The sequence below is a fragment of the Aquarana catesbeiana genome, linkage group LG02 (assembly GCF_042186555.1).
Source record: "Aquarana catesbeiana isolate 2022-GZ linkage group LG02, ASM4218655v1, whole genome shotgun sequence".
Classification (NCBI taxonomy): domain Eukaryota; kingdom Metazoa; phylum Chordata; class Amphibia; order Anura; family Ranidae; genus Aquarana; species Aquarana catesbeiana.
Genome location: NC_133325.1, coordinates 707,738,960 through 707,752,301, shown reverse-complemented (window position 1 = coordinate 707,752,301; position 13,342 = coordinate 707,738,960). Strand labels below are relative to the sequence as shown.

Genomic DNA, 13,342 nt, shown 5'->3' with positions numbered 1-13,342 from the left:
ACATTTGATGTGGATGGGGGAATCTGATCATTTTGAATGTATGGGCTGCCTAAGCTTGACTTCTAGATTACTATACAATTTTATCTATACCACTATTATCTTATTTGTTATTTTACCATTATTTAGATATTCCATTTACGCTAGTCTATTTATTTTCTTGTAATTTTTATCCTGCAGAAAATACTGCCCCTGCTGGATGTCTGACACCTTTTGGGGAAATCTAGGGACTATTCCTCTTGGCTATAGGGATGTATGTATTACGTTTTCTTATCTTTGGCTGTTTTTCCTTTTTGAAGTCATTTCTTTATGAGCATTAATTTATAATCTATAACACATTCCAACTAGTAGTAGTATGCTTGTGTATTCTGTTGCTGCACCCTTTTAAGTTTGATTACTATCAAGTGATACACGCCTTTTACTTCTTGCATACTTGTGCCATATCAGTTACTCAAGGCGTTAAAGCAGGAAGGACAGCATGGACAAACCGGCAGTAGCAGTTTGACAGCCTACAATTTCACTCTCCATATTTCTTACAGGACAGACTTACTTTTATGCCAAGGCACAAACAGAAGCAGCAGTTTGTATTGACATTTTAAAGAGGCCATAACCATTTCAGGTGGTGGAGACTGGTAGGCTCAGCCTGGACTTGTAACCATACTTTTGCACTACTGATGTTATATTTCTCAGATCTCCTATTTTCTCTGCCACTGTGCCTTGATATTGAAAGATTCCATGTATGATATGGGGCTGACATCAGATTCTGACAGAATTAGGCACAAGCAGAAGGCCGGTACTAGTCAGAAATATGAAATTGTTTGGAAAGCGGCTGTAGTCCCACCTGGAAGCAGGGTGGAATGCTGTCACAATTGAACTTGTAAATAAATTGACGGTACTTTATGACAAGCACAGTTGCAGTGTTTCCTTTCACAATGCTTTAACTACGTTTTGCTCGGAGGCATTCTTTAATGTGTCTCCCTGTCAAACAATATGGGGATTTTACAGTCATTCATCAGGTTTTGTGCCGGTTCATTCACATTAATTAAACTGATGGGATTAGAGAACATTCTTTTTAATGATGAGCTGCAAGTATCAGAGTTTAAAAGTTCATAAAGTTCATGGGTGTTTTTCCTGGGAAGTCTGTATAATGTAGCTTTTCATTTGCTATTTTATACTGGAAAACAGTTGTTCTATCCATCCACATGGTTAATTGGAAAAACATGTTTCCATTAAGTGATTCTTAAAGAAACCCTTTAATTTTTTATAGTTTCACCATTACCAGAAGTAGCAAACATTCTATGTACAGTGGCAGCTTAAAATAGAATACAGCCAAAATGTTGGTGTGGGTGCGTAAAGCAAACCTGACCTGTTGTATACTTGACTAAACCAGCACTGTCAGTACATACAGTAGTATGCCAAGCTGTGTCTCACTATTGTCACCACAGGAGACCGGAATACCTAAGTCATCTGATATGCACTTCGGACCTGAGTTGATGGGTCAGGGAGCCAAGCCTGACCCTGCTCTTCCCCAGCTTGTAAGCCTCACTGCTTACCGGTAAGGCTGCCTATCACAGTAGTTGGCCATTAGTGAGGCTTATGAAATTGGAAAGTGTGTGGCCAGGCTCCCTAATCCATCAACTCAGGAGGTAAGTAGACATTGGGTCAAGGAACCTGATGTGTAGACACTCAAAGGTGACTGCGCTGTATGGACAGTTTGGCAGGCCATACATGTTGCGAATTTCTTTCCTGCAGCCACTGATTCACCCAGGCAGTGTTGACAGGGGAATCCGCAATTGTCTTCTCCCGGTGGGGGCTTGTCGGGTAAGACACCGCTGCTGGGAGAAGACAGTTATTATTGCTAGTGGCTATAGCAGCTGGTAGCGATAATCACAAGAGAATCCAAGAGGCTGGTTGTACACAAGTTAATCGATCTCAACTTGGATCATTCTGCCTGCCCATTAACAGTTCGAATCTTGTCTGGTTCCTGCTGAACTGGCTGAGATTCGAACCGTGTATGGCCGGCCTTAGGCAAGTATATAGCACTTCATATTTCCTTTGAATAAATTGTAGTAGGTTCAATGCAAAGTCTTTTTTTTTTAGTGGGTTTTATTTTTTTAATGATAATGTTCAGTATAATGCTAGGAGTGACACAATTGGCTTAAAACTGGCTCTACTCTCTAAAAATTTTTCCCAAGATAAAATGAACAAAATCTCTGCACAGAATAAACCATTTTTCTAGCAGGTCACCACTACCCTATCTGACATGGTTGTTTTTCCCTAGACTGGAGCATCTTCTTGCAGCCTTCCTCTTCCCTCCCTATAAATGTATTCAAGCATAGCTCACTATATACCCCAATGGTTCAGGAGAAGGGGAGCTGTAGAAACAAACACTAATATCTTTGTGGAATGTTAACCTCAGAACGTTTTTATGCTCTGCATACCCAACGTCTTAAAAAGAAATCTATAATAGGAGAAATATGTAGGCTTCCATTGCTCATCTGTTCATCTGAAAATGCTACTTACCTTGCAACCTTGCCGATTCTTTGACTTAAATATGTTTTTGAGTCACTGGCCTGGAACAAGTCTTAGTTAAGGAATTCCGATTTTTTTTTTCACTTGCTGCACTTATTTACTTACTTGATTGGTCCTGGTCAGTGACTCAGTAGTATTAAAGCTGGAGATTTTTAAAAGGAGTTCAGCAATGGCATGCCACATATTTCTGTGTGAACTTGTGCATTTAGTTTCTCTTGACCAAACAAATGTCAGTTTTTGCTGTCCATCTGATTTGGAATGGCTAGTCTGAGCATGGCGGGCTGTCACTATATAAGTTGACAAAGGTTTGTTATGCTATTTGAGACGAAGATGGGAAAAGGAATGTGACAGTTGGAATTTAGCCACCGAAGATCTACTTTGATGTAAATGCCCATTGTTTATTATAAAGAATTGGTATTCTGTTTATAATCTATCTCTGCATTTCTTTATGTTTTTAGTCATCATTGCTATGTATGGCGGGCATACATGCTGGAGTTGTATCTAATGCACTTGGAGGACCGGTCAGTGTTGTTATTAGTAATGGTATTGCGTATTACGACACTGCTCAGGCAAACAACATTACATCTAAAGTGTAAGTACTTTTCAATGTTCTTCAGGTATCTCCTACCTCTGTACCTCTCTACCCCTACACTAGTCGTTTTGAGAAACTCTTACAGTGGACCTGTCACTGGAGAAAATTGTGACTTGCTTGCCAGATGACATCTTGAGAAGTTCATTTTGTACACTGCAAGGGCCAACAGGCCCAAGAAAATGCACTGACTTGGAAACCAAATCCAATCACTCTGGTACGCTTGCTGCTTCCACAAATGAGGCATACACTTTTCTATAGATTGCAGGGGCAAGCAGAAAGCCACACACTTTGTATGCAGGTAGCCCAACATAATTCTTACGCTTGATAAACGTGAGCTCCTAGAACCCCTGTGTTGACATTTTTACATTTTGAAGTGCTGTACTGATCACTGTGATAGAAATTTGGTGTGTCTGCTTTTGACTTGGCTCTCATTAAACTTGCCATCAAGCAGGCTATTAAAGTGGTAGTAAACCCTCATTTTGATTTTTACCTACAGATAAGCTTATAATAAAGCTTACCTGTAGGTAAAATGAATATCTCCTAAACGTGCTCCCTTTAGGAGATATTCTAGCGAGGAGCAGCTGGTGATGACACCGACGCATGTGCTCTGAAGGAACAACATATAGGGGCTGTGCCGTGGTCGAGACTCCTGCGCGTGGGGGTGATGTTATCGCGGCTCGGCCATTTAAGAGGACGCAGCCCACGGACCTAGAAAGAAGACCGGGTGCAGATGGAAGCCTCTCAGCGGTGACAGCATGCCTCTAGAGGGCTTCATTTCAAGGCAAGTCTTTCATAATGTGCTAGTATGTGGCGCATAATAGCACATTATGATATTGCCTTGAAAAGGAAACTTTTTTTTTTTTTTGTCCAAAAGTTTACTACCCCTTTAATGCTAGGGTAGGCTCTATGCTCATGAGAGTTCTTAAATTTTCTGTTATTTCTAGTAGCAGTCACATGCAACTAGACTTGTTCTGTAACCTTGAGGAAATTTTGAAAGTTATCTAAGCAGCTTTTGCAGTTGAAAACTTGAATAATCTGCAAATCCTCTTTAACATTACAGAACAAGTCCAGTTAAAAATATGGCTAAACTACTAGCTAAATGCAGAACTGGAAAGGCCGTAAAAGGTGCTAGGCAATAAGTTCTTAAGTGCTGTAACTCATAGCAGACAAGCAGAGATTAAGGCAAGACAATACAAGTTGGATTTTATTTGGGTGCTACAGATTGCACTTTGGATTTAGCACTTTCCACTGTTTTAAGCTCCGATATGTATAACAGAAGTGAGGATGGAGCATCACGTCCTGACCTACCTGGCTCAGGTCTGCAAGAATAAAATTACTGAGAAAGTCAAAGGTCTCCATATTGACTGTATGTAGTACATGTGCATTAGGCTGCTTCTGGGTATGTGGGCCCTCTTAATCATTTCCTCAACATCTAGTCCATTGGAGAGAATTCTTTATGCAGTTTAGTAGCCAAAAAAAATGTTGCTTAATTTGCAAATTACAACACTTTCATACACTAAACCAGCCGCAATTAAAACATTTGTAAATATATATTCATTTGTAAGGTAATCCTTAAAGTGTTACTAAAGGCAACATTTTTTAATTAAAATAATAAACGTGTTATACTCACCTGCTCTGTGCAGTGGTTTTGCACAGTGCAGCCCCGAACTTTGGGGTCCCCACCGGCGATCTTGGCTCATCCTCCTCTTCATGTGCCCCCATAACAAGCTGCTTGCTATCAGGGCACACAGTGTGTGCGTACTCCCCAAGCTGTGTGTGTCTATGGAGGTGCACTCCATAGACACACACAATGGGGCTTAGCCCTGCTTCCTCCTCACTGCATTGGATCGACAGAAGCAGGAGCCAGTGGAAAGTAAAAGAGCGCTGGATTTCTTCTCCCCAGGACAGAAAACTATACAACGTTTTTTACCTTAATGCATTCCGTGCTTTTTTTTTTTTTTTTTTTTTCTTGGGCTTTAGAACCACTTTAAGGTGCTGTGTTAACATTTGCATTTAGGTATGCATAGACCAGCACTTACTAATGCAGCTCCTTGCAGAATTGACCTGCTGGTTTCGGAGCTCTTCTTCCTCTTTACTTGACAAGGCTGGCATAGATGGTGTACAGGTGTAACTAGTGGATTAATGCAAAGGGCACAGTTCTTTGTTTTTGTATATTATTTTGAGCTTATTTAAATACCAACTTTTTTTACAATTATGTAATGCTCTTGTGTATTTCTCACAGGGGTCCATTGTCTACAACTCTCTTCACATTCAAGACTACTGGTATGTGTTTTGCATAGTTTTCCTTAATGAATAGCAGGGCTGTAGATAATTTTTTGCTCTGGGGGGGGGGGGTTCAGCAGCAGGTACTAAGTAAAAGTATTTTTAAATAAAATAAATTGTGCCAAAATTATAAAGACTGAAAAAATGAAAAACGATATGTGTTGCCCCTAGTAAGCAATCACATACTTAATTGTATTTTATCAGGTCCTTTAGAAAATCGAACCTGATTTCAGTTTTTTCCTTCTTCCAGTTTTTATGGATGCTGCCCTGTAAGGTTGGCTATTGTCCAATCTTAGTGTCCAAACTGAATAGGTGCAAAGTGAGTGTGCTGCCTACCTACAAGGAGATGGTGCCCTTTGCACCTCCTCAGTAAGGTTGGCAATCATGGTGCAAAGTGCACCATGTTGTGTCAGACAGAGCAATCACTGACTTTTTTAACTTTTAGAGGACTTTTACACAGAGGAGGTGGGGCGGTAGCGGTAAATCGACGCTAGTTTTAGTCGCTGTTTAAGTGGCGCTTTGCCGCCGCTAGCGGAGTGCTTTTAACCCCCCCAGTGGTTAAAAAGGGGTTCAAAGCGCCCCTGCGGAAGCGCTTTGCAGGCGCTTCGGCAGCGCTGCCCATGCATTCCAATGGGCAGGGACGGTGGAGGAGCGGTGTATACACCGCTCCTACACCGCCCCAAAGATGCTGCTAGCAGTACTTTTTTTAACGTCCCACAAGTGAACCGCTTCAGTGTGAAAGCACTCAGGCTTTCACACTGGAGTGACAGGAAAGGCGCCCTACAGGCACTATATCTAGAGCTAAAAAAAGGGGGGGATGCACTGCCTACCACAGGATGGTGCACTGTAATAGCCAATCTTACTGGTAGGTACAAAGGGCACCCTCTTGTGGAAGGCAGCACACTCACTGTGTTCACATTAGCTTGTTTTTTTTTTTTATTCTGTGATTAATTGAAAATTGAACTGAAAAATTACCAGCCAGGAAAACATTGACTTTTCTTTAGGCTAGACACACATTTGAGCGGGTGCGAGAAGATGTGTAATTACACACCTTCCTGCACTGGTAGAGGAAAAACACTGCTGCTTAGGAGATACGCGGAGGTACACTAGAATGCGGGAAACCCTCAATCCACACGCGTTTCATGCACCTCATTCAAATCGCACCCCCCTTGCAACCTGTAGTGGGTGTCAGTGTTATCTTACCGACACCCCAAGCAAAGGTTGCAAAACACAGCGTGTTTGCCTGCACCGGATCGAATTTACAAAACGACAATGCGAACCGTTTTCAGTGCGGTTCCTAAATTGGTGCATGCATGATTTTGGTGCGATTTAAACCCATTCAAAATGAATGGGCCTTGATTTCACTGCAATCAACACAGTAAGCCTTGTTTCACACTATAGTTTGCATGTGAATTGCTCAGGAACTGCACCGCATTCCTGTGCAATTCACATGTGATTTTGTGTGGTGTGATTTGAGCCCATTCATTTTGAATGGGCCGAATCGCACCAAAGAAGTGCAGGCACCTTTTTTTGACCAACCATGCGATCTGCTTCAGATAAACACTGCATTTGCGACCTTCTTTTGGGGAATTGTTAACTTTAAATTGACACCTGCAGCAGATCAAAAACACAGTGTGATTGCAATGCATTTCCTGCACCACATGCATGAACCAGGGTTAAAACAGGGCCAAGGCATGCCACTGAGGGCAGCAGAAAATCCAGCTTGGCTCTGGCATTGGCAGAAATGTTGTGGTGCCAACTGCTGAATCAGTAAGCCGGTGAGCACTGCAACAAGCTTGCCAGTGCCAGGCTGGACTGTTAGTAAAACAAGCAACAGAAAACTCAGCTTAGCCTCAGTCAACTGTCAGTAACGCAAGCAATGCAAAATTTAGCCCAGCTAGCATCAATCACTAACTTTGCCAGTTGCCGTACAGAATCACAGACAGTCTCTCACTGACTCACGATTACCTAGTATGAACAGCAGAATGCTAGCAGCAGCACAGCAGTCTGAGCAGTGGTAAGTCTGAGGACACTCGCTGAGACTCTCTGATACTAGGCCAGAAGAAAAAGAGTGACATACCTGGACAGGACAGCAGCATCCATGTGGGGGGCTGGCAGCTACACAGCACTATACAAGCACTCTGCGTTCCAGGGCCCAGGCAAAGCTCCTCTCCCAAGCCCAAGGTGGGAGTGGCACTGCAAGCCAACGGGAATACAAGGTGTAGAGAGCAGTAAACAGGAATACACGCACTGCCGGCTCCCACTGTGCTCAGTGTGCTGCCTGGTGATAGATCTGTCAGCCTTCAGCCCGAGCCTGATAGACCGGCTTGGCGGTGTACCACAACGTGCATGTGGGTATACCTAATGATCTATTACACTTGCTGCAGCGGCATTATTACACTCTGTGTGCCACTGACTGCAGTGGTGCCTGTCGCTGGTGCCATGCGACACCATGCATTTCATTTTGGCCGGGGGGGGGGGGGTTTGAACACCCCTGACCCCCCTTTATTTACGCCCCTGATGAATAGGGGAATGGCAAGTGACACATATATTACAAGAAAGCTGTAGTCAGTGCTGAAAACTGTGTTGTATGAAACTGCCTAGGTAAGCCAAAAAATTTACCTAATTGAGGTTTACTTTTTCTTGGCAGAGAGGATGTCTGAGAGCTATGCCAAGTTGTGTTGTGGAGTTAAAGTCTATAGAATGTATTTTATCAAAGATTGGCGTTTTATTGTTTCACTTCAATCTGCACCCACATCCTCTTTTGTCTAGGTTGTTACGGGACTCTTGGAATGGAATATGGGGCTATTCCAGAATCCCAGATAAGTTCCTCTTCAGTTCTGGAGTGGACAGATCACACTGGGCAGTATAATGTCTGGAAGGCTGACAGAGCAAGGCTGAAAAAACCAGGGCCGCCTTGGGCTGCGTCATTCGCTGATGAGCATCAGTGGCTGCAAATCGATCTGAACAAGCCGACAAAAGTCACAGGTTTGTATGAAACCACGATTGATGTCAGGGCTTTTACAAGAATTGAGAAGACAGATTTTCCATTCTCAGTGAGAAAAGTTTTATATACGTGACTGTGTCAGTGCAGGGTGAAAAATCTATAAACATTTTGTGATTGTGTGATAAAAATAAAGGCTGGCATACAAAAAAACTAAAGTTGTATGTAATCTGTAACCATATACAGTATCTCACAAAAGTGAGTACACCCCTCACATTTGTAAATATTTTATTATAACTTTTCATGTGACAACACTGAAGAAATTACACTTTGCTACAATGTAAACTAGTGAGTGTACAGCTTGTATAACAGTGTAAATTTGCTGTGCCCTCAAAACAACAAAAAACACAGTCATTAATGTCTAAACCACTGGCAACAAAAGTGAGTACACCCCTAACTGAAAATCTCCAAATTGGGCCCAATTAGCCATTTTCTCTCCCCGGTGTCATGTGACTCATTAGGGTTACAGGGTCTCAGGTGTGAATGGAGGAGCAGGTGTGTTAAATTTGGTGTTATCGCTCTCACTCTCTCATACTGGTCACTGGAAGTTCAATATGGCACCTCATGGCAAAGAACTCTGAGGATCCGAAAAAAAGAATTGTTGCTCTACATAAAGATGGCCTAGGCTATAAGAAGATTGCCAAGACCCTGAAACTGCAGCATGGTGGCCAAGACCATACAGCGGTTTAACAGGACAGGTTCCACCCAGAACAGGCCTCGCCATGGTTGACCAAAGTAGTTGAGTGCACATGCTCAGCGTCATATCCAGAGGTTGTCTTTGGGAAATAGACGTATGAGTGCTGCCAGCATTGCTGCAGAGTTTGAAGGGATGGGGGTTCAGCCTGTCAGTGCTCAGACCATACGCTGCACAGTGCATCAAATTGGTATGCATAGCTGTGATCCCAGAAGGAAGCCTCTTCTAAAGATGATGCACAAGAAAGCCCGCAAACAGTTTGCTGTAGACAAGTAGACAAAGGACATGGATTACTGAAACCATGTCTTGAGGTCTGATGAGACCAAGATGAACTTTTTTGGTTCAAATGGTATCAAGCGTGTGTAGCGGCAACCAGGTGGGGAGTACAAAGACAAGTGTGTCTCGCCTACAGTCAAGCAAGGTGGTGGAAGTGTCAAGGTCTGAGGCTGCATGAGTGCTGCCGGTAATGGGGAGCTACAGTTCATTGAGGGAACCATGAATGCCAACATGTACTGTGACATACTGGAGCAGAGCATGATCCCCTCCCTTCGGAGACTGGGCCGCAGGGCAGTATTCCAACTTGATAAGGACCCCAAACACACCTCCAAGACGACCATTGCCTTGCTAAAGAAGCTGAGGGTAAAAGTGATGGACTGGCCAAGCATGTCTCCAAACCTAAACCATATTGAGCATCTGTGGGACATCCTCAAGAGGAAGGTGGAGGAGCGCAAGGTCTCTAACATCCACCAGCTCCGTGATGTCGTCAAGGAGGAGTGGAAGAGGACTCCATTGGCAACCTGTGAAGCTCTGGTGACCTCCAGGCCACACAAAATATTGACACTTTGGGCCCAATTTGGAAATGTTCACTTAGGGGTGTACTCGCTTTTGTTGCCAGCGTTTTTGACAATAATGGCTTTGTTTTGAGTTATTTTGAGGGGGACAGCAAAGGGGTGTACTTTTTTGATACTGTATATGCTGTGAGCTGTAACAATATGTACATTTAAAAGCATAATTGACTTGCAGGTTTTAACATTTGATATATAGAAACCACAAAAATATTTTATTTACAGTTCGGTCCATATATATTTGGACACAGGCACAATTTTCATACTTTTGGCTCTGTATGCCACCAGAATTAAATTAAAACGAAACAATTAAAATTAATTTGAAGTGCAGACTTTCAGCTTTAATTCAAGGGGTTGAACATACTGTAAATATCAAGTATAAGTTTTAGGAACTGCAACCATTTTTATACACAGTTCCCCCATTTTCAGGGGCTCAAATGTTATTGGACAAATGAATATAATCATAAATAAAATGTTCATTTTTTATATTTTGTTGAGAATCCTTTACTGGCAATGATTGCCTGAAGTCTGGAACCCATGGACATTACCAAAGACTGGGTTTCCTCCTTTGTGATGCTTTGCCAGGCTCTAACTGCAGTTGTCTTCAGTTGTTCTTTGTGGGTCAATCTGCCTTTAGTTTTGCCTTCAACAAGTGAAATGCATGCTAAATTGGGTTGAGATCAGGTGATTGACTCGGCCATTGCAGAATATTCCACTTCTTTTCCTTCAAAAGCTCCTGGGCTTTTGCAGTGTGTTTTGGATCATTGTCCATCTGTACTGTAAAGCACTGTCCAAACAACTTTGCTGCATTTTGCTGAATTTGGGCTGACAGTATATCTCTAAACACTGCAAAATTCATCTGGCTGCTTCTGTCTTCTGTCACATCATCAATAAACACCAATGACCCAGTGCCACTGGAAGCCATGCATGCCCATGCCATCGCACTGCCTCCACTATGTTTTACAGATGAAGCTGTGTGCTTTGGATCATGAGCTGTTCCAAGCCTTCTCTTCACTTTTTTCTTCCCGTCATTCTGGTACAGATTAATCTTTGTTTCATCTATCCAAAGAATGGTTTTCCAGAACTAGTCTGCCTTTTTTATGTTTTTTGACAAAGTATAATCTGGCTTTTCTATTCTTCAGGCTTAAAAATGGTTTGCACCTTGTAGTGAACCCTATGTATTTGCTCTTGTGAGGTCTTCTCTTGATTGCAGACTTTGACAATGATATGCCCACCTCCTGGAGAGTGAGTGTCCTTCACTTGTCTGGATGTTGTGAATGGGTTTTTCTTTACCGTAGGTAGGATACTGCGATCATCCACCACTGTTGTTTTCCATGGACATCCAGACCTTTTCATGTTACTGAGCTCACCAGTGCGTCGTTCTTTCCTCAGAATGTACCAAACTGTTGATTTGGCCACTCCTAATGTTGCTGCTATTTCTCTGTTGAATTTGTTTCATTTTTGAAGCTTTACAATGGCCTGTTTCACTTGCATGGACAGCTCCTTTGAACGCATGATGTAGGTTCACAGCAAGCGATTCCAAATGCAAATACCACACTTAGAATCAACTCCAGACGTTTTACCTGCTTAATTGATGAAGGAATAACAAGTGAGTAGCCCACACCTGGCCATGAAACAGCTTTTAATTCAACTGTCCATTTACTTTTGGTGAAAAAAACAAGTGTAGCGCTAAGTGAAAAACAATACAACAGCAGTGAACTGGAATTGTTACTATGTGGAAGATATAGACATGTAAAATACAAATAAAATATTCATATGTGAAAAAACGACAAATCAATGAAAATGGAAAAATATAGAATTCAAATGGAAATACATCAAATGAATAAACTTCATAAGAAGTGTGTCCATGGGATAGATGACTTGTAGGTCTTCTATAGAGATGATTATGGTGTAACAAGGTGAAGCAAGCTGTGGGACTGTAAGGAAGGGGAGGTCTTCTGTTACAAAGCTATAGATAGATGCTATTACCGGATAAGGTGGACACACTTGCCAGCGGCAGTGGGTCAATCAAGCTCATATAGGCCGAACGCTTCGAGGTCGAGAGTTGTACCGACTCAAGTAAGGCTGGGACCCAGAAGATGGTCACTCTGTGATGGGTTAAGTCCACTCTTCAGCTGTATGGATATAACCAAAAGGCCAGAATTCTGATAACTCTCCAGGCACCGAGGGATTGCCACCCAATGGGAGAGCCTTCTGGAGACTGGTGGTAGGTAAAGGCTCAGTCAAACAAACATCCTCTGCCACTGATTCAACTTCAGCTATACTTTTGGTCCCTTGAAAAAGGGGGGTTTGCTATTTTTAAAAGCTGTAATTCCTAAACCCTTCCTCCGATTTGGATGTACATACCCTCAAATTAAACCCGAGAGTGTGCACTTTCAGCCCATATATGTTATATAACTATAGTTGGAATATGTTTTGGTAAATACCTGAAAAAATCTAAAATTGTTCCTGTGTCCAAATATATATGGACCCAACTGTATGTATAGTGGATAGGATAGTGTTGCGGCACCTTTTCATGTTTTGAAACATGGACACAATTACAAGGCACACATTTCACTACAGTGCCATATTCTTTCTGTAGGACATGCTCATTGGCAGTTGGGATTTTTTGAGTGATGGGTCTCGGGTTGTCTGTAAACTTTTTGTTTCCTTTTTCCTACCTAAATGTTAAAGGTGATGTTCCTTAAACTATATTTAAAGTCTAAATGTTTTCATAGAGTAGGGAAGAGTTAAAATAGAAGCATTGCAATATTTTTTTTGGGTTATACTTTTTTGGGTCACAGTAGTAATGTACTCCAGAGTCAGCTGACAGTGGGTTATTGCTCACTATTGGCTGAAGGGGCAAAGTGGCGCCATGTTCGGGAAGGATCTCAACAAGATTTTGCGGGATCCACCCAGCTACCCAATTGACAGCCGGCTCCATTTATCAATGTTCTTCTGAGAGTCAAAGCCAGCCGTGCCCGCCCCTCCCCAGCCTGTTGCTCCAGTGAGCACTGGAGGAGCAGAGCGTTGTGCAGAGGCTGACAGTCTCTGGTCTCACCTGCCAGCAGGCTGAGAGATGACCGATCAGTGTTCATGTGATCTGCTAGCTGCAGTGGGACACAAGTGCTGCAGTATGGAGGCATGTATGCTTATGTTTTACTAACCCTGTAAACCATTTAAATCCCGGTAGTTTTTTTTTTTTTTTTTGCTGTGTGTGACCCCTTTTGGGAGATTTCCCTTCACTTCCTGTGCTTTAGGCACAACCGGAAGTGGAAGGAAATCTCCCCAAAGTGAGGGAAATCCTATCTTTGCCACCGGAAAATGTGTGCACATTAGAAAATGTCCTTTCTACTTCTGTTCTGTTGACAAAATGATGGACCAAGACAGATGGT

At 42.5% G+C, this 13,342-nt stretch overlaps 1 protein-coding gene across 1 annotated transcript in view; it reads left to right on the top strand.

Annotated features, from left to right (window-relative positions):
• DCBLD2 (discoidin, CUB and LCCL domain containing 2) overlaps positions 1-13,342 on the top strand; it is a gene marked incomplete in the record, with an annotated part of 107,376 nt that overhangs the window by 69,275 nt on the left and 24,759 nt on the right. Inside the window, 5 exon segments of the mRNA XM_073616970.1 lie at positions 191-219; positions 222-250; positions 2,988-3,121; positions 5,364-5,404; positions 8,177-8,392. Of these exon segments, the coding sequence (XP_073473071.1) occupies positions 191-219; positions 222-250; positions 2,988-3,121; positions 5,364-5,404; positions 8,177-8,392 (449 nt within the window).